Source organism: Sciurus vulgaris, assembly GCF_902686455.1.
Source record: "Sciurus vulgaris genome assembly, chromosome: 5".
NCBI classification, from domain to species: domain Eukaryota; kingdom Metazoa; phylum Chordata; class Mammalia; order Rodentia; family Sciuridae; genus Sciurus; species Sciurus vulgaris.
In genome coordinates, this window is record NC_136465.1 from 85,110,478 (window position 1) to 85,135,257 (window position 24,780).

The 24,780-nt window shown below is 38.1% G+C and overlaps 1 protein-coding gene across 1 annotated transcript; it reads left to right on the forward strand.

The window, feature by feature from the left end:
- Positions 1-964: 964 nt before the first annotated feature.
- MGST1 (microsomal glutathione S-transferase 1) lies at positions 965-16,228 on the forward strand. The gene is made up of 4 exons (XM_079143036.1): positions 965-1,105; positions 7,158-7,297; positions 9,774-9,868; positions 15,526-16,228. The coding sequence occupies exons 2-4, from the start codon at positions 7,172-7,174 to the stop codon at positions 15,770-15,772; spliced, it is 468 nt and encodes a 155-aa protein (XP_078999162.1). The 5' UTR covers positions 965-1,105; positions 7,158-7,171; the 3' UTR covers positions 15,773-16,228.
- Positions 16,229-24,780: the final 8,552 nt, after the last annotated feature.

A 24,780-nucleotide genomic window follows, 5' to 3' on the forward strand; every position in this document is an offset into this window, starting at 1 on the left:
CTTTTTCTACAGGGCCCATGAGCGCCTTGCGCTTGCACTCTCTCTCTCCTATCTATCTATCTATCTACCTATCTATCTATCTATCTATCTCCTGTGATTAATTTGTTTTCTACTGCAAACTGGTAGTTCTCAACTCCTTTTTTGGTAGAACATGAATTTGCTCACCTCACCGAATCTTGGAAAGTTAGTCCCCCAGGTGTCTCTTAAAATATAAAAGGGGTAAAAAAGAAATACACACAGCAATATGTGGTGAATGTGTGAAAAGTGTCACTGTGAGAAGAACAATATAGACAGAAAACATAAATCCTTAAAACTCTTCAGTAAAACCCATGGAAGGAAAATTCATAAATGTTATTGAGGTGATCGTGGAAAGACAACTTGGAATATCCCTAATCTAGATTTTCTTCCTGAAACACTTCCTTCAATGTCCTTGTAACAACACATTAAGATGACTGTGTAATGAATTGGTCCAGTATCATATCCCATTCCACTTTGGACCCTGAAGGTGGGGGACCAGTGACAAAGCAAGTGGTCTGGACCTTGGAATGCTGCTAGTGATCTTCACTGAAGATACATTGTGTCAGGCCTGGCTTTTCAAGGCGGTTTTGCCACAGGTGCAAGAAAGCTGAAGTTCAATGGAAGGTAATTTCGTCTCTGACTTCTTATCAATCTCTCCCCCTTCCTCCGAGATTTTAAGTTTCTATAAAGACTTTTTTTTAAGCTTTCAAAATCCAACATTAAGATCTTTTATTTCCAGCGAAATAACTTCCAGTCTTGAAAGGGGTGAGAACAGAATTTCCTGTGTAATCCCTGATGGCCCCTCCGCACCCAAAAGGGAAAGTAGAGCTTCCACTGGTGCCAAATACAAAGGTTCAAAAAAGGAAACCCTTGGGCCGTGGGCCGAGGTTTTCTGGGGAGAGAGGCATCAGGAGACTTAGGGGAGGGGCTTGGCAAGGCGGGTCTTTAGGGCCAGGAGCTAATTAATAGGAAATTAGCCGAATAGGGGGCGGTGCCTGCCTCCCGCCCTCGCTGCGCGCCTTAGCGCAGTGTCCCCGCGCCCAGCCGCCTGCACTGCCTTGCAGACCTCGACCTCCACGGACTCGCTGTACGTGCCGGGAGGGTTTGCTCGGGGAGGGCGCCTGGAGGGTGGCCGCGGAAGGGGACGGGAGGCAGCGGGGTCTCTGCCAGCCTGAAAGTTCTTTGCTCCGCTTAACTGCCTGCAGCATTCCCTTTGCTGTCGATCACTTCTGAAAGGGAATTGCGTTTCTGTGCCCAAGTCGGTTAAGTTTTACCCTTTCTCAAACTCCGAGAGTGAAACTTGGAAGAATGAGTCTTTCATGTTTAAGTGATGATTTCCTCACTTTTAATTTTCAAGCCAAAGTAGTATTTCCTTTGAAAGGGTCCCGTGATCTTTGGGAGCGTGAAAGGACTTGCAAGCCTTAGCAGCACAGGAAATCGCTGTTGAGAAACGTCTGTTCAACTCAACGGTGTAAAGTCAGTTCTGCTTGGACCAAAGGCCTTGGTACCTAAAGAGAGACAGAATTTGCACTTCTCTATTCACTTTGATAGGCGAGAGAAACATCAGTAAGTTTTAAAAATAATAATGGTGATGATGATATTAGATAATACAAGAGGACTTTAGAGTGTGGTTGTTTGGTGTTATTATAGTCAGATGACTGGACAGCTGGGGATAAAACCCCCCTGGGCAGGTTCTCATGTGTGCACCCCCTCCTCCCCACCCATAATCCAGAGGATGAAGCCATTAGTCCAAGGATTCTTTTCTTTCTATTTACCACAGATAAGCCCTCAGGAACTGCTAACCCTGGACTTGGGTGGTGGAGGGATGGTGCATACAAACTTTCTAGTGTTCCTTCTTTACCTTACCAGTCCCAGGGGCTCCTGGTAATCTGATCATTTCCCCACCATTTTCCTCAGCCTGCTTTCTCTGCTTGTGAGTACCATGGGGGTGTTGATCAATTTGAAGGACCAGATGACAGTCTGTAATAGGGTTCCCAGGTCCTGGTCCAGTGCAAACCCCAGGCTGGACCCATCTTTTTGCATGCTCTTCTGGGAGTTATGGTGGTATTGAACTTTGTTGTTTTAAAATAAGTTTCTAAATAAAGAGGACTTATATGCACTTTAGTCATTTTTTAAAATGACAAATTGGTCCATATTTGAATATTACTCTTTGTGCAGACCAGTAAAATTTTTCTAAGGATTTATTTTGGAGTAGAGCTTATTAATCTTTGGGGCTGGAAAGGGAAATCAGCACTGTCCTCTAAGAATGCTTTACCCCACCATACTCTCCCCTCCTCCACCACCACAGTCACCAGTATTTGGGCTCTGAGACTTCTTTTGCCTGAGACCTCATAGGAGGCTGAATCTTCAGCCACCACAATCCCTCTGAAAATTCTAGAACTGATTATACAACAGCATGGCCATTTGCATTTTTTCTTTGTCCCACATGTTGTGTTTGTTAGTTTCAGAAAGTACAAAATTGAAGAGTCATGGTCTGGTGGCTCTGTGCCCATATTTTCTGTGTTACACAATATTGATTTAGAGAAGCCAAGTAATCCTGTGAAGAAAAGAACTTTGCTCTTTTTGGCCAAGAGCCTATTAGAAGGAAAGGGAATGTTCCTCAACTGAGAGTGGAAGACTCTTCTGTGAGAGAGAAAAATCAGATGGGAATAGGATTGGCCAGGAAACAGCCTCTAGAAAACCAGAACAGTCCAGCATTCTTAGTTTAGATGGTCGATAGCCCAGGAATTACATGGTTGAGGAAACTGGGTCCTGGTGTTTGTACCTCCTCTGTGAATTTGGGCCTTGGTACTCATTTGATGTCTCTGGGCCTCAGTTTTCTTATAGATCAAAGGTAGAGAAAAATATTATTCACTCTTTTAGAGTTTTTTAGATCAAGTGAAATGAAAAGTATGTGACAGCATTTTAGAAACAAATTGTATCCTCAGTGCCTCGAACAGTGTCAAAGTAGGAGCTTATTTATTTAGCGACCACTCTTATTGCCCTTAGCTCTTACCAGGTCTCAGTGCTTTTTAAAATACTTTTCACTAAAATCAGTGTTCATGAGAACCCTGTAAGGTTTATTTATCATTTACCTTGTTTTTCAGAAAAGGTGAGTAGGCCCTAGAAAATTTAATTCGTAGGTAATAAGTGACAGTTTTGAGATCTGCCTGGACTCCACTCTGCCTCCAGAGTTCGTCAGTGTGCATTATCTTGTCCCCTGGTCTCTCAAAGGACTGACACCTCCACATCAGGGGACTGAGACTTGGTCTCTGGGCAGATAGGTAGAGATACTCACTATGATGCCAGCCAATGAATGGACAGTAAAACAAGTGAACCACTGTACAATATGATTCATCATTGTAGCTATTTATTTTGTACAATTTGTCCTGGTTTTTCTCTGCATACTTTTCTAGATCGTTTCTGAGACCACTTTTGCATAAAACTCTTAGGAGGCTGAATCTGTAACCGTCCTAATCCCTTTGGAAAATTCTAGAACTGATAAACAGCAACATGGTCATTTAGTTATCTTTTTTTTCTTCATCCTACCTGTTGTGTCTGTTAGAATATTCAAATCACCTAACACATTACTTCCACCCTCTTTTCAGGCCAGGAATTGAATCTATGGGTGTTCTACCACTGAGCTACATTCCCAGACCTTTTTAATTTTATTTTGATACAGGGTCTTGCTAAATTTCCCACACTGGCCTCAAACTTGACATCCTCTTTCCTCAGTCTCCTGGAGTAGCTGGGATTACAGGCATGCACCACTGCGCTTGGCTACACGTTATGCTCTTATTTATTTATTTATTTATTTTACCACTATTGTACTCCTTTCTGCCCTCCTGAAGATCTTTCTTGGGAGGAAGCTTTCATAATTTTGTTTTCACTGCACTACCTAGCCATGACAATGGTTTGAGTTTGGGCAACAGGCTGCTGGCCAATTTATTAACAAATTGGTTTTGAAAAAAAATCAAAACCATTCTAGACCAACATCACCTTAATCCATGCTTTCAGTGACTCTAATCGCTTAATGTTCTTGTCTTTATTACTCAGTACCTGGGATGTATGGGAAAGTTAGTTCATGAATCTGTACAGTGTGGTATCAGAGGTTCAATGTTGGCCCATGTCCCAAAATTGCAGGCTGGAGGAGTTCCGCCACATTCTTGGTGGTTGAGAAACACTATGTGAGGTGTGCTTTTTGTGTGTGGCTCACATCTAAAGAAAAGAATTACTATTCTATTTTCCCCAGCTGCTGACATCTTTTTGTATTTCTCCCACTAAGGGTTCTAGAAGTATTCCATTTTTTCCTCTGCTCTTTTAATGCTGGTTTTCACTTTTGTTCCACCACTGAGTACATTACATTATGGGAAAAACAGCAGAGACTGCTTAAAAATTATTAAGTGGCAACATTTCCTACTTGAACTTCCTAATTTTTAAATAGTTAAGGTCCCTGCTGTATTTCTTCAGATCTCTGTCCAGAGGCATAGGCCTTAGGGATCTTTTATTAAACTAATTAACTTTACAGGAACCCTGAAGGATCTTTTACACCCCCCTCCTCCAATACTAGAACAAGAGCTTTAAATGTTTTAAAAAGTATTATCAGGCACTGAGAACTAATCTATCATACTGTGCTTTCAAAAGACTATAAACTCATAGAGGTGGATTAATTTACTATCATATGTGGGATTCATTTTTTCATTTTTAATATCTAGATTACCTTTGATCCTCCATACCCATTGGATTCTAGCCAATAGTGGGTTGAAATTATTAGGGAAAAAAAATTGTGTCTGTATTAAACACATACAGACTTTGTTCCTTGTAACTTTTCCCTAGACAAAATAGCATAACTGCTGTTTACCTAGTGTTTACTTTGTGTTAGGTATTATAAGTCATCTAGGAATGATTTAAAGTAAGGGAGGATGTACACAGGATACATGCAAATACTAGCCCATTTTATACTGGGCACTTGAGCGTCCACAGATTTTGGTTTCCACAGTTGGGAGCGTGAGGATTCTGGAACCACAGGACACCAAGGGACGACTGTATGTAACCAATCAATAAATCTTTCTTTCTTTTTCTCTGTCTCAGTCTCCTTTTTCCCGTATTAGGAATTGAACCCACAGGCACTCTATTATTGCACTATATCCCTAGCACCACCCCTTTTGAATTTTTTTTTTTTAATTTTGAAATAGGGTCTCACTAAGTTGGTTAGGGCCTCAATAAGTTGCCTAGGATGGCCTTGAGCTTGTGATCCTCCTGCCTCAGCCTCCTGAGGCACTGGGATTATAGGTGCGTGCTTGGCTATATGTAGATTCTGTTTGCCTAAATCCATGGAGTACATTTTCAGTCTAAGGAAATAAAATCATAATTACTTAGGAAGCTACTACCCACTACATAGCGTAACAGGAACAGGAAAGCAAAAAAATAAATGCAAAGTGGTACCCAACTGTGTAAGCCACAGGATGGACATTTAGTCAATTTTTGGTTAAATCCTTAAAAGCCAAAAGCTAAATTAGGCAGGTCTTTTGAAGGAGTCAGTGCAATGTCTTAGCATACAGGATGTCAGGTCAGAGACTTTGGTTTGTTTTTCTCTGCTGTTTAATATTCCTAATTTCCATTTCCTTTATCTGTGAAATGGTGTAGTTATGAGGGTTACAGTATTATAATTCAAAAGATTTTGTAACGTACTGCACATAGAGTACATGGCATAATTGGACACATAGCACACTCTTAGGAAGTTAAAAATGTATGTTTATGGATGTGATTTATATCACATTCAACAGCAGCACATAGACAAATATATGACCAGTAACAAAATATAGAAAGACATATAGGGACTTATAGATTTTTGGATAGAATGGATAGAATGATGAAACTCAGATAGATATCAGTCTAACAAGCTCATAGGCAGGGGTTGGAATTTAAGGGCAGGAATGGACATCATTTAGAAGAGAGCACTACAAGCTAAACAAATTATATGGGGTCTAAGTTGGGCATGAGAAGAAATGTGTGTGAATGTGGAGGAGATAGAAGCAGATAGCAAAGCTCTTGGAAGAACAAGAGGAGGTTACAAAGAATGACCACCAGATAAGGCAGTGAGTTAAAATTTCAAGCCTTATCCTAAATTCCTTCCCACTTTGACTTCAGTATCACTAGTGTGCCTCACCTTTTCTCCTGATCCAATTAGAGTTCTAATTCAGTCTCAGTTTCATTCAGTTTATTCTTGACAGCTGTTAGACGGTGCAAATATGGAAGGAGAAATGACCTGAAGTGTCATATAAAGCTAATCATTCTTTCTTTTAAAATGCCATGCATGCCATTTCCTTAGTGAGCGTTTGCAAGCCTGTTATTTGGATGCTTCTGTTGTCTTGCTTCTCTTTCTTCACCTGTGTGGGTGTTAATGATGACCATGATCATGATGATAAAAATGATGATAGGTTAAGGATATCATAAACTTTATCGAGGGTTTTCTATGGGCCAGCTGCTGTGCTAAGTATTTCTGCATGTTTTCTTAATTAAATCTTGCAACAAGTCAATGTTAGGAGCTATTACTCTTCCTGTCTTATAAATGAAGACATTTATCCTCAGAGAGGCTGAATTCCTTCAGCAAGGTTAATAGCCACGTCATGGGCCTGGAATTCAAATTGTGGCACCTAAGATGTTGAACAGCACAGAAATGACGTAAAACAGTAAGTTGGGATTCTAAAGCAGGACATTCTTTTAGAACGTAGGCATTCCAATACAACATCAGTGATACTGCTGTGATATAGTTGAGTGTTTCTAAAGAGATCCGTCCATGGCCTCTGGTCTTTTGCATTCAACCTATGGTCCGTCTTGATGCAAATGTATGACTTTGGCCCATTTTTAGAGCATTTTGGGTATGTTTTTGCTTGTAATACACATAAGTTTTTATTTAGTACCTTTAATCTTTAGGCTTAATGGCATAGAACTAGAAGGAAATATAGTACTGTTTATATTGAAAAATTTGAAACTGAATGATCAGTTCTTTTGAAAATAGCCCCAAGATATTTTTAATAACAATGTGGTCAGTACTGCAAGCACAAGTGATCATCAAGTTATTTTGGGTATTTATGTCTGTTATTTCTTTCTCATCTGAAATCTTTTGATTATTCCAGAGCAAAATTGAAAAATGGCTGATCTCACCCAGCTACTGGAAAATGAAGTACTCATGGCTTTTGCCTCCTATACAACGATTGTCCTTTCAAAAATGATGTTTATGAGTACTGCAACTGCATTCTATAGACTAACAAGAAAGGTAAGACATTTGGAGTAATGTTTTTTCACTTTTTAAAGTTGGAATTCTAGAAAACAGTTTTCTTAATTTCTTTCAAATGTTTTTCTAAACAAAGCCCAACAGTACACTGTTCAGTGCTGCCTATGACATATGTAATTGTTTGGTACACAGAGATCCAGCATATTTATAGATAATTAATTTCCCTCAGAAACTACTAAATGGCTTTTTCTTTGTGACTTTTGCCTGTGTTGTTCTGTTTAGCAGGTAAGATTTGTAGAGTATTAAGGTTTTTCTCATAGAAGTTTCAGAATAAGGAAACTCTGATTTTGGAGTTCACTTTGTCAACTAGAGTTTAGAAAATATTAATTTTCCAGACAGTTAACAAGTGTTTTCAGTTCTATAGATTTAGAATATAATACTTTTTGGGGTGTGAGAGTAGAGAGAGATGAAAAAGGATGAATGAAAGAAAGAAAAAAGACTGAGAATTAAAGGTTCTTCTTCCCACAGTAGCCTCTTATGACTGGGATATGCTAACCATTGAATTTTGTGTACTTAAGTTGACAGTATTTCTATCCAGCATTGTAAGAGTGACTTCAAAAAAACCCAGAGGCATGGTCAAGGTAACAGATTTTGAAGTACACATTCCATGTTGAAGCAGGTTTATGACCCAGGGAGAGGAGCAGAGAGACTGACTGTTGGACAAAGTTAAGATTTTCATTGGTTCAGTGCATATTCAATATCTTCTTTCTGGAATCCTCCTGTTTCTTCTTAGTTCCTGTCCCGAGTTTTTATCCTTTAGTGGTATGGAGTTGATATCTGGGGAAAATTCCCACATATTTATTTCTATGGTAGGGTTAAACTGTTCTCTGGAAATAGAGTAGAAGCAGAGAAATCTTCCTGGTGTTACAAGAAAAGGAGGGGGGCGTTTGAATTTGTGGAGTGCCAGGTGCCATTATGTTATTTTTAGCATAGTCAGGTGAAATTCAGGTTAGTCCCCATTTTTTAGAGGAACTGAAAGACACAGAGGTTAAGCTAAGTAGCTATGGGAGTCATTTCAGGCTGCTGTTACAGAATATCTTTGGGTGACTTAGGTAACAAACATTTGTTCCTCACGGTTCTAGAGGTTGGCAAGTGCTAGATCAAGATGACAGTAGATCCAGTGCCTAATGAGGGCTGGATTCCTGATTTGCACATGGCCATGTTCTCCTTGTAGCCTTACTTGGGGAGAGCAGAGAAAGAGAGAAAGAACCAAGTTCTGTCCTGTCTCCTTATAAGGGCACTAATGCCATCCATGAGGGTTCCGTGTATCTGATCTCATCACCTCCCAAAGTCTCCACCTCCAAATACCATTACACTGGGGATTAGGTACCAACATATGCATTATTTGAGGACATATTCAGTCCATAGCAGGAGGGTCTCCACAGTGGCATACCAGTAAAGGGGCAAGACTGAGATACAAATTCAAATTGTTAAATCCAGATCTCATACACTTTCATTGTAATGTATTTATTTCTTTATTCAAAACATATGTGTCAAACATCTCGTAACCAGGCATTTATTTAGAGGACCCTCTGAACAAGGCCAACAGGTCTGACTGCAAGAGCCGATGATACTGTATCACCACCCTGTCTATCAGTTCTCCTCAATATCTTTATGTAGAAAGCTTTTCACATATTAAGAAAAAAAAAATATAACATTTGAGGTTTTTCAATCTTAAATTAGAACTAATTTTATAGTTTTTCCTTTATTATAAATTATTAAACATTGGGACATACTTAAATATTTTTAAAATGCATATTTCAAGTTTCAAGGGATGGGGAAATCATTTCAAACAGCATAATAATCGCAGGAAACGATACATGAATACATGCCCTACCCTCAAATGTGCACTTGTTCTTCCTAGGAAACAATTCAGCTTCTTAAATTAAACATTATTTGACCCAATGTTTTATTTGGCTCAAGAGAAGAAGTATACATATCCTATCAAAGTACAAAATACCTTTCCCATCCCTCACCCTTTTATACTTCTTGTCTCTTCTCTGACATCTTTGGGAATCAAACATATTACCTTCGGATGAGCTAGTCATTTGGAAATGCTAATACACTTGAGGGAATGTGTGTCAACAACATTATGAAAAAGATGCCAGGGCACCATAATAACAGTAATAATAATAATAATCAGTGCTGACTCAGAATTATGCCTCTTTCTATTTTTATTTCCTTCTCACTACTTTTATATGCTGATTTTTATTTAAGTCCACATTTACGCTGCTTTTAAAAAATTTGCATTGTTAATAAAGATTCAGGTTTAAACTGTGGATGAACTGTGCATGCTGTCCCCTGTTCCTGTTTGATTTATTGCTTTGAGTTTTCTTTGCACAGGGGCCACCCTAGATGCCTACATTTCTGACATTAAAATGAAAATAACTTAGTAGGTAGAATACCCTCATGCTGTTTGTTCTTTGGAATAAATTTTTGTTCTTGGTATTTGGAATAGGTTTTTGCCAACCCAGAAGACTGTGAGAGCTTTGGCAAGGGAGAGTCTGCCAAGAAGTATCTTCGGACAGATGACAAGGTGGAACGTGTACGAAGGTAAATCACTGTCTCTGGAAATTACCTCAGTGAAAATGTTGGGGTCTTGGCGAAAAGGAAAAAAAGTCATTCATCTTATCTACTCCATATAATGATTACAGAAAAGTAGAGATCTCAAGATCTCTGAGTATCTCTGTGATTGCACCTATTGCCCATTTTGTTACACTTTTGTATGGACTTTTAAAAAATTTTATTCTAATTAGTTATACACAATAGTTGAATGTACTTTAACATATCATACGTAAATGGAGTATAATTTCTCATTCTTCTGGTTGTACATGATGTAGAATTACACTGATTATGTAGTCATAGTTGTACATAGGATGATAATGTCTTACTTTGTTGAGGTTAATAACTGTGCTCACTATAGTAGTAATAGAAGGTAGGAGGCAAATGGAGACAGTGGATTCTTGCAGCTTTGCCATCTTTCTCCAGAGGCGAGACTCAATTCATACAAAAAGTTGAAGGAGCAGATGTTTTTGCATAAGGTTTAAAATATGAAAGTTGACACTCTTCAGAGAAATGGGTATCATATTAGCCTTATCATTTTTTTGATTCCCTGTGAAAGTCTGAAGCCCCTCTCAAGATTTCTGCAGCTTCCCTTGTAGTGCATGGAATATAGCCTCAAGATTAACTTAGGCTCTGGATTCATGCATTTGTGCATACTTCTGCATTCTGTGTTTTGTTATACTGGGTGTGAACTCAGCCCTCTCAATTCCCTTGACAAATCAGCTGGAAAAAAAAATGTGGATAAAAGTAGACTTGACTAAATTGAAGTACAGAGGAGTTTACTCTGTGGCAACACAAGCATTTCAAGTTGTGTGTTAGAATTCTGTGTCTGACAGTGTCCTTCAGAGTCCTCTGGGGGAATTTGTACCATACCTTCTTGTACCTCAAGTAGTGTCCAGCATTCTACCCTTTGCTGGCTTCTCTCTGGCCCCATATATTTTTCTGCCTTTCCTGTATTAAAATTAAATTCACTTTCTTATTTATGTAAAACAGTTTCAACTCCAAGCTTTTTATCAAGGAAGTTTTTTCTTTTTCTTTTTCTAACAGGAAGCCCATGTTGGACACTTAGAACAAAATGTTAATTTGTTTCTTTTAACTATATAGTGGTTAATCCAGCAGCCCTTCCGAGTCAGTCAGTCAGTCAATCTTGAAAATGGATTGTGTAGAGAGTGTGGATCCAAAACAGTTTCAAGACAGAATCAATGTGAGGCTCTCAAACAGTATCAAAGGAAGAGTTACTTGTCATGCTGGAAAAGAATAAAAATTAGAAAAGGCGAGTGATGCTCACCTTCGTACAGTTCTCAAAACCACTAAAGAGACACTAGTGGTTTAAAATTTTTGTCGTCCATTTTTTGTGTTTTCCTTTTACAGCAGGATCAGAAAGTGCTAACAAGTTAGAAACTCAGTGGCATTAGGAAGATTGAAGGGAAGATCCAAATCTTATATATGAAAGTTTAACAATAAAAGGTATTTTATTGGGGGAATTTTAGATTCCTCCCCACAATCCTTTCTCACTTATCATCCTCAACCCCTGTGCCCACAGAGTTGTACTTCTGAAGGAGAAAGCCATAATCTAAGCCGATCTTCTAGTTAGGTTGCAAGTAGATGTTAGTAAGAACAGTTGACCTGGTTGTGAAGGGGTTGTCCCTCAGGTGCAGCAGCTGTGTGCACTGCGCCCCCTGGTGATCAGACACTGACCTTCCAATGTGGCAAGAGGAGTCAGAGGAGGAGGGTATTTGCCAGGATACAGTGCCTAGTTGCCTGTTCTAGTTTTTGAGAATTTGTCAGCCTTATCAAAAAAATACTTAATAACAACACACTTTTGGAGATAATTTTAAGAGAAAGAGTTTCAAGAATCTCCTTTTCCCATTTTTAACCTAGCTTTTTTTTCTCTCTCCTTCATTACTTCAACACAATTATAAATCTGTCACTATTAGCATATCTGCATATTCCAATGTCAGGGACCTACTAGGGGCACAAATGAAGTGAAGGTATGCTTTAAGGAATATGATATTGAGAAAAATCAATACATACACATACAGAACAAGTAATTAAAAACTTAGAGTAATATGTGTTGAAATATCAAGGTTTGTGGCTCAGTTGTTTTGAGCTCTAGGCAGACAGAATCACTGATGATTAGGAAATATCCATTTAATCCCGTTTCACCTTGTTCTAGGAAGAATGCCAGACCATATACATTCACTACTACAAGATAAATGAAAGTTGAAAGGCAAGTGGGGCAGCGAGAGAAATAGTCATTCAGAAGAACTTGGGTTTGATATTTAGGGAAAGCAGAGATATTTACAAAATACTACCTTCGAAGGTAATGTCCATTTACTGTGAGGATTCAATGGAGCCTACGTGATACTTGTTGGGGATTCTGTCAAGAGATTGAAATGTGGCCAGGCACAGTGGCACACACCTATAACCCCAGCAGCTCTGGAGGCTGGAGGAGGAGGATTTCGAGCTCAAAGCCAGCCTCAGGAACTTAGCAAGACCATAAGCAACTCTGTGAGACCCTGTCTCAAAATAAAATATTAGAAAATGGATGGGGATGTGGCACAGTGGTTAAGTGCCCCTCGCTTCAATCCCTTGTACCAAAAAAAAATTTTGAATCTGAGCTGGAGGTTGAACTGGGTGATCCCACATGTGGCCCCAAGTGTATGAAAAAAGCATTAATTGAGATCTTGTGTATATATCACTGTCACTGTCATATTTCCTTTGGGATGCTGTCAAAGAGCTTTAAGACTAGATTCCTGGCCAGTTGTGGTGGGAAGCTGAGGCAGGAGGATCACAAGTTCAAGGCAGCCTTAGCAGCTAAGCAAGGCCCTGTCTCAAAATAAAAAAATAATAATAAAAAAGGGCTGGGGATGTGGCTCAGTGGTTAAGCATCCCTGAGTTCAACCTCAAGAATCACGGACAAACAGAAAACAAAACAAAACAAAAAACAACCAAACAACCCCCTCTCCAAAACAAATTTCCTGCTAGTTTTCCTCTTCAGAAGTTTACAATGTTCCCCATGAAAATAAGGCCAACATGTCTATAATAGAGAATATTATGGTACGTGGGGATATTTCATAAAGGAGTAACTTGAAAAATATGATCTGGAAGGAGGTAGAAGAAAAAAATCAGTAATCTGAATAAATTTCTTTGTGGGAATTAGGACATACTGCTGTATGCTAAGAATGGGAGGTTCAGTGAAGATGGGGTAGGCAGGAAGCGTGGTTGGAGCTCCTTTTGTAGTCGGCCACCCTTTGACAGTTTTTAAATGCATGTAGCAACTCTAGTCCGGGTTAAGTAGATGCCATGATCCAAGTGATTCTGATCTGAGGGAATGTGTCACTGTGGCATCTTGAACACAGAGCTGGTGGAACTCTGTCACAGGGCAAGTGTGTTCCAAAGGGCGACTCTCCAAAGAGACGGAAAACCGAGAACATGGACTCATGGGGCAGTGGAGAGTAGACCCAGGTAAAAAGTGGTTGCTTGGGCAGACTGATGTGTCTGTGGCAATGGATTCCAGTTGCTGTCCATAAATAATGCTAAATGGAGGAGACTGCCACTCTGGGAAGGAGTCTGTCATTTGAACAAAAGAAGGGACTAAGGAGAAGGGTGGGGTGAACTACATAGGTGCTTCCAAGGAGAACCAGGTAAGTGTGCACCTGGGGTAGGTTGGCAACAGGTGTGCACTTACCTGGCTGTGGGTGTCAGGCCTTCCTAGGACAACGAGGAGTGTTATCTGGGAAAGCTTTTCGAGGACTGAGGAAAGAAAACAAGAATTGAAAAGGAAAAATGAGAGAAGGAAAAAACTGGAGGGTCCAGTAAGGCCTCGAGAACTTGGTCCCTGACTTTTCCTTTCCTCTTCCCTTGTTGCCCGTGCCTTTCTTCTCTGCTTTAACTTTGCATTCTATTTGACAATTTTTTAACATAGGCTTAGGAGTGGACGTTGTTTTCCATGGGGTATATCTTTTGTCGTTTCTTCCCCAACTTTGAAATTTCTGTCACATCAGGAAAGAAAATAGTGATGTGCCTAAGATCGGAAGTGAAGACATCTCTGGTCTTGCAGGAGAATTCAGAGGAACAAAGCAAATGCCCCAGGTGGACTCCTCGTGGAGTTCCTGTCCTTTCGTGCCACTCCTGCTTTACTCTCAGTGGTCCTCAGATTGTTCCAGAAACAAAAGGGAGCAGAAACTCTCCAGTCTGTCTTTGCTTTTATTCAGGGGCAGGTGGTTCTTTATTTAAACCTTTCCCTAGGTGTGCCTTCTTCATTCTTCTGTGCTGTCATCGTCTTTGTCAGGCAGCCTTGGAGATCTTAGGGAAGACAGAAGGGAAGGGAGGGAAGGAGAACCATGACCACTGAGCAGGCAGCATGGAATAATTACATTTTATGCCAAAGTAGAAGAATCACATAAAAGACATATTTTTCACTTTGATGTATGTATCAATAGCTGACAAACTCTTTCAAAATCTCTATTCCTAGTCTAGAATCTAAAGCAGTTTTTAATTCTGTGGACTTAAAAAGATTTTAAAATTATGAACTTCGAAGAATGCCACATTAGTAATAGATGTGCCTTTTTTTTTTTTTTTTTTTTTTTTTGGTACTGGGGATTGAACCCAGGGCTTTGTGCACACTAGGCAAGCACTCTATCAACTGAGCTACATCCTCAGCCCTTAGGTGTGCCTTTTATTAAAAATCCTAGCGAGGAAAGCCCAAGGTGCCTTATGACTAAACTATACTTTTTTGTTTTCTTCTACTGGTGGTATAAAGATAAAATTTAGGAAATCTCTTTTATCTTTTTTAAATTCTTAAATTTTTTGGTACTGTAGATTGATTCCAAGACTGCTCTATCCCCAATGATCTACTTCCCTAGCCCTTTTCTGTTTTTTTTTTTTTAAATCTTGAAACAGGGTCTTGCTGAGTTGCTGAGGCTGTCCTTGAACGTGAGATCCTCCTGCCTCAGCTTCCCAAGTCTCTGGGATCAGAGGGGTGTGCACCACAACTACTGACGTATCTTCTTTTGTGTATATTCTGTCCTTTTACTACAGTCTTATTAAATAATTCCTTTTGTGGTTTAAAGATAGAATGGCTAGTTTTGGCCATTTTCAGGAGGTCAGGAGGCTATTTATGTGTTATGCTATTTGGATCTTAAGAGCATGAGTCTTCTGCTATTCAATTGATATCTACTTTTTAACCTAGTGGTTTGGGTGAATGGGTAAGCATTTTCTCATTCACCATTTCAAAGACTAGAAGAAGTGAAGGAAGACTCTTAGGAAAGATCATAACCAAAAGGGTTTTAAAATTTCCTTAGTGACGAAGAGTTTTTTAGTAGGAAGAATCTTGGATTGCAAAATATATTTCATATTTATAAAAGTGAAGTGAATTTTCCTTGATGCATTATTGATATTCTAGAAACTATAAAATGACTTTTTAGTTTTGTATATCCAGATATACTAAAATTTTTAAAAAAGCAAAAATAATGAGATGTTGCAATGATGAAAATCAAGTGAAGAAGCAAGACGGTTTGAAAGAGAAAAGATTCTTACTTTGCAGTTTAAAGACCCTTTAACATGTACATTTAATTTTTGAAGAGAGGGAAGAGTGAATATATTTCTGCTGATTTTGAAATTTTAATAGCCATTTTTTCCCACAGAGCCCACCTGAATGACCTTGAAAACATTGTTCCATTTGTTGGTATTGGCCTGCTCTATTCGTTGAGTGGTCCAGACCTGTCTACAGCTCTCCTACACTTCAGGCTCTTCGTTGGAGCACGGATCTACCACACAATTGCATATTTGACCCCGCTTCCCCAACCAAATAGAGCCATGGCTTATTTTGTTGGATATGGAGTTACTCTTTCAATGGCCTACAGGTTGCTGAAGACTAGATTGTACCTGTAAAGAAAATCAGGTATCTCCTTGTGCAATTGGTTTTTAAGAATTCTATCATTCCAGTATATAGTGAAAACTTTCTTAAGGCTTCAATTAGGAGGGGAACAGAGAAATTAGGTATGTGGGTGGGTGGGGGTGGGTTTTAAAGATCGGCATTGCTAATATCCTTTTATTCTTGTTTTGTATTTTGCTGTAGACATTCAACAGTAAGTCTTTTGTGTGATTCTTGTAAATTATGGTTGTTAAAATTTGCAACATTCATCAGCATTTCATTTTATGAGTCTATAAAAAATTGATTGCATGTGTGCAAAATCTGTATTTCAGTATTGCTGAAACAGTCATATGAAATAAAGAATTTAAAGAATAGTTTTGTTTTGTTTTGTTTTACCCAAGTGTTTATATTTTAAAATTTCAAAACTATGGAAAAGTCATAAAATGGAATAAAGACTCTATACATACCCTTTATCTAGATTCATCAATTATTAATGTTTTGGCACATTTACTTGAGCTCCCCCAAAATTTTTTTCTGAAAAAATTGGAAGTAAACGGCAAATATCATGATACTTCACTCCTTTATACTTAGATATTTTCCTTGTATGAACAGGATAATCTCCAAAAAAAACCACAGTACTATTATCACAGCCAAGAAATATAGTATTAACACAATGGTATTTGATATAGTCCACAAATTTTCCAATTTTTCCAATAACAACCTTTATAACTTCTTTAGGATCTAAGAATCAAACAAGGGACCATGTTGCCTTCTGTTATCATGTTCATTAAAATGGAAGAGTTCCTTCACTTCTTGTGGTTTTTTTTTTTTTTTTTTTTGTCTTTTGTGTCATTGACTTTTTTTGAAGCATATAGGCCAATTGTTTTACAGACTGACCCTTAATCTGAATTTTTCCTATTTATTATTTTCTCAGTCTTTGATTCAGAGTAAACATCGCTGGTTATATGCCCTTCACATTGTATTATATCAACAGGTTTGTCCCATTATTAGTGATTTAATTCAATCAACCTAGGAAGGGTGTATTAATCAGATTTGTTCACTATAAACATATTGTTTTATCTTTATAATCAAATGAGGGACAATAAGTTGAGATTATGTGCCTATCCTATCCCTTTACAGTGTTTACCTTTGAGTTTATACCTGGCAATGCTCAATTTGGTTTCTACAACAAATAAACATAGAAATTTATAAAGTATATATAAACCTATAAACACACTTATCTATATAAATGTAGATTTTTTTTTCTTGAATAGAACTATGTCTACTTAAATTTTTGTAATAAAGGGTTAACTTTTAAATCTCAATGTTTTATACATGCCATCAAATTTAAATTAGTTGTTTTCCTTGCTACCTCTTGATTAGTCTCAATTTAAAATACATATTTCTGAAGTAGTACTTTAATGACTGTTGTGAAATGTTCATTTAGGTTTGTCACACAAGAGAGAAATTACTGCAGTATTTCAGTTTTAATAGTGTGAGCAACTCTAAAGTCCATAAACAAAAACCTATTAGATAGTTGTCTGTGTAAACTTCTGTACAAGTTTTCTCTTGTTTTCCTAATGTTAAAAGCAGCTCTGCATACTGTGGACTGAATCTTCATGGTGTAATTAATGGAAAAGAACATGAGTTCCAACATGAAAAATCTAAAATCCAAGGATTGAATTTGTACACAACACACACACACACACACACACACACACACACTCACTCCCTGCTCTCTGGATTTGGGAAGACCATCTTACCTTGTCCCATCTGCAGTTTTCTGAAGGCTTTAATGTAACTTGTTGAAGGTAATGTGCTTTTATGTATTCGAAGGATATGAAAAAAGTATGTTCTCACAGGTAAGTGTTCTCTCTGTGTGTTACTTACTGGAGTAATCTTAAAGATCCAGATAACTGAGTTTTCCAGAGCTTTTGGTAATAACTTTGTTTAACCCTTGTCAGCTTTCTTGTTTTCTTAAAATTTCTACTCCCCTGGTTAAGATTCTTAGAGCAGAAGCAGAATGGATTGTGGTTATTGTATTGGTTATCTGTTTAGCTACTAATATTTGGTTTCCATTACTAGACAATTATTAGGAAGAAAGAACATAGGGATTAGCTACTTAAGTTTCCAAGTTTGAATAAAAATTTTTTAAAACAATAATAGTTTCTATTTTTTTACCCATAAGAGAAGCTTCAGATATTGGGGGATTTATTAGTGAAACTGCTTTTATGTCGGAGGATAGATGAAGGGAAGAATGTTGGTCTATTCTCTCCTTTACCAAGAAATCCCTACATAACCACATGACAGCATTGGCTTTATAGTAGTCTGCTTGGTAGGTGAATTTAACATGAGACGGGACATGGGGGATAGCACAGCTTGTGTTAACACCATTGCCTATGAAGGATAGTTTGGAATGTCTTCCAAAGACCTATGTGTAAAAGGCTTGGTCGAGAGCTGGTGGACACTTTAGGAGGTGGACCTAGTGGAAAAAAGATCCTCTGGAACATGCCCTTGAAGGGCACACTGGGGTCTTGGCCCCTTCCTGTATTTCTTTCTCTCTGCTTCCTGGTTGCCATAAGGTGAATAGGCCTCTTCTACCATGTGCTCCCACCATGATGTGCTATGCTGCCATAGGCCCAAAGCAACAGGATCAAGTGATCATGGACTGAAATCTTGAAACTGTGAGCCAAAATAAACCTTTCCTACTTTTAAGTTGTTTGTCTCAGGCATTTTGGCACAGTGATGAAAAGATACTAATACAAAGGAGATGATGGAAACATGCTTCTTCCCCTTAATTGAATCTCTTTGAAAGGAAATATTATGGTTGGAGTAGAGGAAGGTTGATGGGGAGGGAGGAGGGATGGGATAAAGGAAGAAGAGTGGAATGAATCTGACCTAACTTTCATGTATATATATGAATATACCATAGTGAATCTCCCCATCATCCTCTAAAACACAAATTAAGTAGCATTATCAGTAAAGGCAGAGAGATCAGTAGAGGGAGGGCTGGAGGAAAATGAAAAGGACTAGGGACTGAATTTGAGCAAATTTATTTCATGCTTTTATAATTATGTCAAAATGAATCCTAATGTTTTGTATAACTAAAAAGAACAAATTAAAAATTAACTTAAAAAAAGCATGTGTAGTGACAGTGCATTTAGACTAAAGAGTAGGAGAAACTGAACTGTAAATGGCATAAAGCTGAGATAGTCTGATACATTCACTCCAAGATGGAGGTGAAGGGGACTAAATATACTCATTGTCGGTTGGCCATAGTACCCCACACTCACCTTCACACTTGAGCAGCCTTGCCATCAGGACTGGCATGGCCATGTCTGATGACATGTGCCCCTTACCTCTGTGGACAGCATGGTTCAAGGCTCATTTTGTATTCTGTTTTTTCTCTGTTTCTTGGGCTATCTTCTCTTCTGACTGAAACATTCTTTCTTTCAACATATTAAGACACAGAGGCTACCTCTTGGGTCACACTAACCAGAAAGTCAATGGCTTGACATACAAATGTTGTGACTGGCTAGCAGGTCAACTATCAATGGGTAATTGTACAACTTTAGTCCCTATTTTTAGGCAGACCTCTTAAGACCCCTGAGCTCTGCTAACAGTTACCTTCCTGGCTTCCTGGTCTAATGTTTGATGATTTTAAGGCCAGAATTTCTCTAGGTACAGAGGAGAAGGGCACAGAGTTTCTGGCACTGAAGCATTAAAATTTAATGGAGAGGACAGTACTGGGGAGTCCTGTTTGGATTCTATAAACCATTCACCTGAGGGCTCTATTTTATAAATTAAAAAAAAAAAGTTTTTTGAGTTGCATAGTTGCATCTCACTGACTCTTTGTGGAGGCAGATGGTGAGAAGTGCAGCGATTTGCCTTGGGAGTCTGTGCGGTCCATTCGGAAGCAGCAGCACAAAAATCCTATGATCATCTCCCTCCTGCCAGCCTGAAATGTCAACCCTGTGGGAAGCTGATAGGTGTTCCTGCTATCAGCTGAAGCAGCACCTCTACATTCGTACCTTTCAGGGTACTTTATTCACTATATATTCTATGTAAACTGTTGGATTTGACAAGGAGGAGTTGTCGAAGGCAGACTACTGGGAAGGGGCTATGTTGGTTTGAATTTGGCACCAATCTCTCATACTTGACAGCTCAAGTACAAGATTGTGGATGAGCTATAGGACCTATGAGCCTCCTCAGTCAGCAAGCGCAGGCCCTAAGTCACATTTAATTCAGAAAGCCCTGACAGCCCTGTATAAAATGTGAGCCGTAAAATGGAGAGATAGGAGCTATGTGCAAGAGTAGGCCATTTAAGTTATTTCCTTTTACTGGAGTTTTGGAAAATACTAACCAGGACAATATAGAGTCTGATACATCATGAAGACATCTGCATTAGTAACCCAAAGAAAATATTCCAAACCTAAAGCAAGGGCAACATGATTTTTAATGGCCAAAATCTAAGAGGGGAATCAGTGGAGTTAAGATCTACCTAAAATTCTTCACGTTTTAGCCTAAATCATACCCAGCTAGTGAAACTACCCAAAATAAAGACAGAAGTTAAGGATTGAAGCAGTTTTTAGTGATAAAATATAGGACTTGAAAAACACCTGTGTCTGAGTCAGGCCCTGAGTCTTTCTGGTTGCTTGAGATATGACAAAGGTATTTAGTTGCTTTAAGTCCCATCTTTAAATCTAAACTGACAAAAGTAGTACTTTTTCCAATGAGTCAATATTCTATTGCTATGATCTTTCTGCATGACACACCATCCTGTGACTCAGTGACTTTGCTAACATTTCTTCAGGGTTGAGATGACCACAGCTGGGCTTCCTCCTGCATCTTCTGTATGTTATGGGCTGGGCAGGCAGTTCTGCAGGGTTGGTGCCAGGTCTGGAAATTGATTGATGCTTGATTGATTCAGGAAGATCTCAACTAGGATTACTGAGGTGATTTAACTGTACTTCATGTCTCATCCTCCTGTATAGGGCTCAGCAAACTATAGCCTATAGTGTTGTTTTTATAAATAACACTTTCTTAGAACACACCTGTACTCATTTTTATTTATTTATTTATTTAGAGACAGAGTCTTGCTATGCTGCCCAGGCTCACCTTGGACTTCTGGGCTTAAGCAATTCTCCCGCCTCAGCCTCCCACATAGCTTAGACTATAGTAGCACAAATATGCTGTTTTGATTTTTTTCTTTTCTTTTCTTTTCTTTTTTTTTGGTACCAGGGACTGAACTCAGGGGCACTTAATCACTGAGCCACATGAGCCACATTCTCAGTCCCTTTTTATATTTTATTTAGAGATAGGGTCTTACTGAGTTGTTCAGGGCCTCGCTAAGATGCTGAGGCTGGCTTTGAACTTGTGATCCACCTGCCTCAGACTCCTCAGCCACTGCAATTACATGTGTGCACCACAATACCCAGCTATTTTTGTATTTTCTGTGGTTACTTTCATGCCACAATGTCAGAAATGAGTAGTTGCAACAGAGACCACCTGGTCCACAAAACCCAGAATATCTACAGGAAAACATTTGCTGACTCTTTTCAGTAGGTTAGTCTAACTGTATTATTAAGGTAATGGCAAAGGAACAAAGGAGGAAGTGAAATTGTGTAAGTCTCTGTTCAAGAATCTGCATGCATCATATCTTCTAATAAGCCATTGCTTTAAGCCCTACCTTTAATTCTAAACTGACAAAATTAATACTTTACCCAAAGGAAGTCACATAGTTGACTTCAGAACAAGCTCTGGAAACTGGACTCAATCTCCTCAGTGAGAATAACTGTAAAGTCACATGGCACAAAGGTGTGGATGCATGGAGAGATAAAAAATTTCTTTTATTTATGCAGTCGATCACACATGCCCACTTTGTGATGCAATTATGAGGTTCAATTCACACGTGTAAAAACATTTTATAAGCCTTATAATATTTTGCAATTAAAATAGCCTTTATTTTAATGTTATTTTATCAGATTAATGATAATCTGCGATATGCTCAGAAAGATGGTAATAGTTATAACTAAATAAATAACAATGTAGTGCTGATTATGTGAACTTGGCCCTCGCCCTCTCATTTGCAACGTGCCGCCTTAGGAAGACAGATGGGACAAGGAACAAATATTTGGATAGCCTATCGCCTCTATAACCAAGTTGGTTCCCAAACTGTGCCCAGTCTGTTCTCTTGAAATTATCATCTGCACCCTGCTCCCAACCAAGTGTTTCATAAAATTTAATCTGTTTCTAACTATTGGCATATTCCATGTACGCCAGAGAATATTACTGGCCTAAACATGAAGTTACGGTGTTAGCATTTGCTGAAATAATTATGTACTATCTTCTATGAGTTGTATTAATCATGAAAATAAGGGCTGTGTTAAATCCTTGTTTGAGGTACTCAGTCTATGAACCTGATAACTAATGGTATGTAATTTCCTTTTTAAAAATAATTTTTTTTGACCATATATTTAGAGGAGGGATCCAAAAATTTTATGACAGTTTTGCCACCAACATACATGGGAAATGGACAAGTCACCTCCTGATCTCTGATGACTTCACATTTCAAATTAAGATATTTAGAAAACTTAAAAAAAATTTTTTTTAGTTGTAGAGGGACACAGTATATTTATTTATTTTTATGTGATGCTGAGGATCGAACCAAGTGCCTCAAACATGTGAGGCAAGCGCTGTACCACTGAGCTATAGCCCAGCCCTAATTAGAAAACTTTTTGAACTATCTGGAGGCTCTATAAAATCTATTTGTTCTGGATGCAGGTGATGGTCTACTTTTTCTCCAGTGATAAAATATGAATACCAACATGTGAGAAGAATAATAATAGAAAACTTGTAGCCGCTGTTAATGGGGTCAAAGCTGAATTTGTAGCCCTGTGCAGTAGCGCACACTTGTAATCCCAGCAACATGGGAGGCTGAGATGGGAGGATTTCAAATTCAAGGACAGCTTCAGCATCTTAGTGAATTCCTAAGAAACTTAGTGAGACCCTGTCTCAAAGTAAAATATAAAAAGGGCTGGGGATGTAGCTCAGTGGCAAAGCACCCCTGGGTTAATCCATAGTACCAAAAAAAAAAAAAAGCCAAATTTGTGAATTATAGGATTTAAAAATTTTTTAATGTTTTAGGTAATAATTTAAATTTTCTCTGAATCACTAATGTGATGTCACCAAAAAATGAGCATTTGTTAGTTTTCAGAAAAAAGTTAAGTAAATGTATTGATTTAAAATTTTTTCCTATTAATTTTTTTTTCAGACATTGAATATGCGATCACTGGAGTAGACCTGTCAATGGTACCAGTGCCTGATGGTAGGACAAATAGAATGACCAGAAAAGAAACAGTGTTCCTTGGTCTTATTCATTCTGGGCTCCCAAAATCTTAGCCCAGTTATCTACATAGCAAGACATATCTATTTTTTCATGAAGGTAACATTTATGAAGGGCCTCCTGTGTGCCAGGCACTGTTGAAGGTGCTTAATATACAACTATCTTTGTAGAGTTGGAGTTCTAGAGCAGGTATTTCAACTTGGGGCTTGGAAAGAATGCAAAAGGTTTGTTGAAATGACTGACCTCACACTATAATGAGAATTAGCTATGCCAAAGGTCAGTCTGCCATGCTTTCTAGGCCAAATCTGGATGGTCTTGATTTTAGAGCCTATAAGCAAAAAGCCTGTTTTGTTGATGAACATTTGCAGTCAATTTGATGACCAAGAATAATAATCTTGAACCTCAATTAAACAAAATGTTATTCCCTGCATAAAAATTCCATTTTTTTTCTCATTAGTTGCCCCAAATTACCAAAAAAGTGCACATTATTATCATTGTTATCCTTTGAATTTCATCAAGAAAAATACTTGGTCATTTGTTTTCTCTCTTATTTTGTAGGTACATATATAAACCTTCAACTTTGTCTCTTGTCTTTCAAAGTCTTCAATGTTTACTCTGCCTGTTTACAAAGTTTGTCAAACCCTGATATATTCAAATGAATAAAAAGAATATAAATGGGTAATGAATTTCTCTAGTTCTTTGTTACTGATACCAGGATTTAATCCAAGTGACCAAGAAAGTATTTACCCTCTTATATTCGACCCAAATTATCTATTTTTATTGTAAGTTACTATGCCCTATACATCATGGTAAATTCTAGACTATATGGTAATTTTGTAAGCATTTGCTCAATTGTTAAACAATTGAGATACTATTCATTTTCTTCCTTGAAAACATAGCTTCTTAGCAGAATGTTTTGAGTTTCTGTGTGCTCTCCCTGGTAACTGAAGTTTTTTCTGAGATCAGTACTTTTGATGTTACTGTGATGGAAATTGAAGTTTTAAAGCCCCTTTGGCTGGAAAAGTCTCTTTTTGCTTGGAGTAGATATATAGAAATCATGACACTTCCAGTGTTACACTATTAAATCACTCACTTCTCAGAAATGGTAGTTAAAACCATTAATGTTTAATCACTTCATATCCAATGCCAAGTAGTTTACATTAACTGAGAGCAGAATATGGTATGGCCAAATGAAATTGAACAGAAAACTCAAACAGCTGATGATGTCTAATTTAACATCTTTGTTTTTTCCTGGGACATTTATGCTCACGGTGGTGATTTTATATTGCATACATATAATATAGTCATGGTTATTGCTTTTAAAATTGCTCCTACTTTCTTTGATGGATTTAAATTTATTACTGTTTTATGGAGAGATAACATATTGTTCCACTAGGAGCATCATGACTTCTCATTGCTCTGCCACACAAATTCTAAATCTCCTAATTCAAAAATCACCCCAAACCCTTTTGCCAAAAACAAAAACAGTGACCACTATATTTAGACTTATAGTTAAGAGTTTTTATGTATGTTTCAAAATATAAAGAATAAAGATTACACAGATTCCTGTTTCTAGGAATCTATTCCAGAGAAATATTAGACAAAAATACAAAAGTATTTGCAAACAATTCTATTCATTGAAGCACTTTTTGTAATAGCAAGCTAGTGCAAATAAATAGT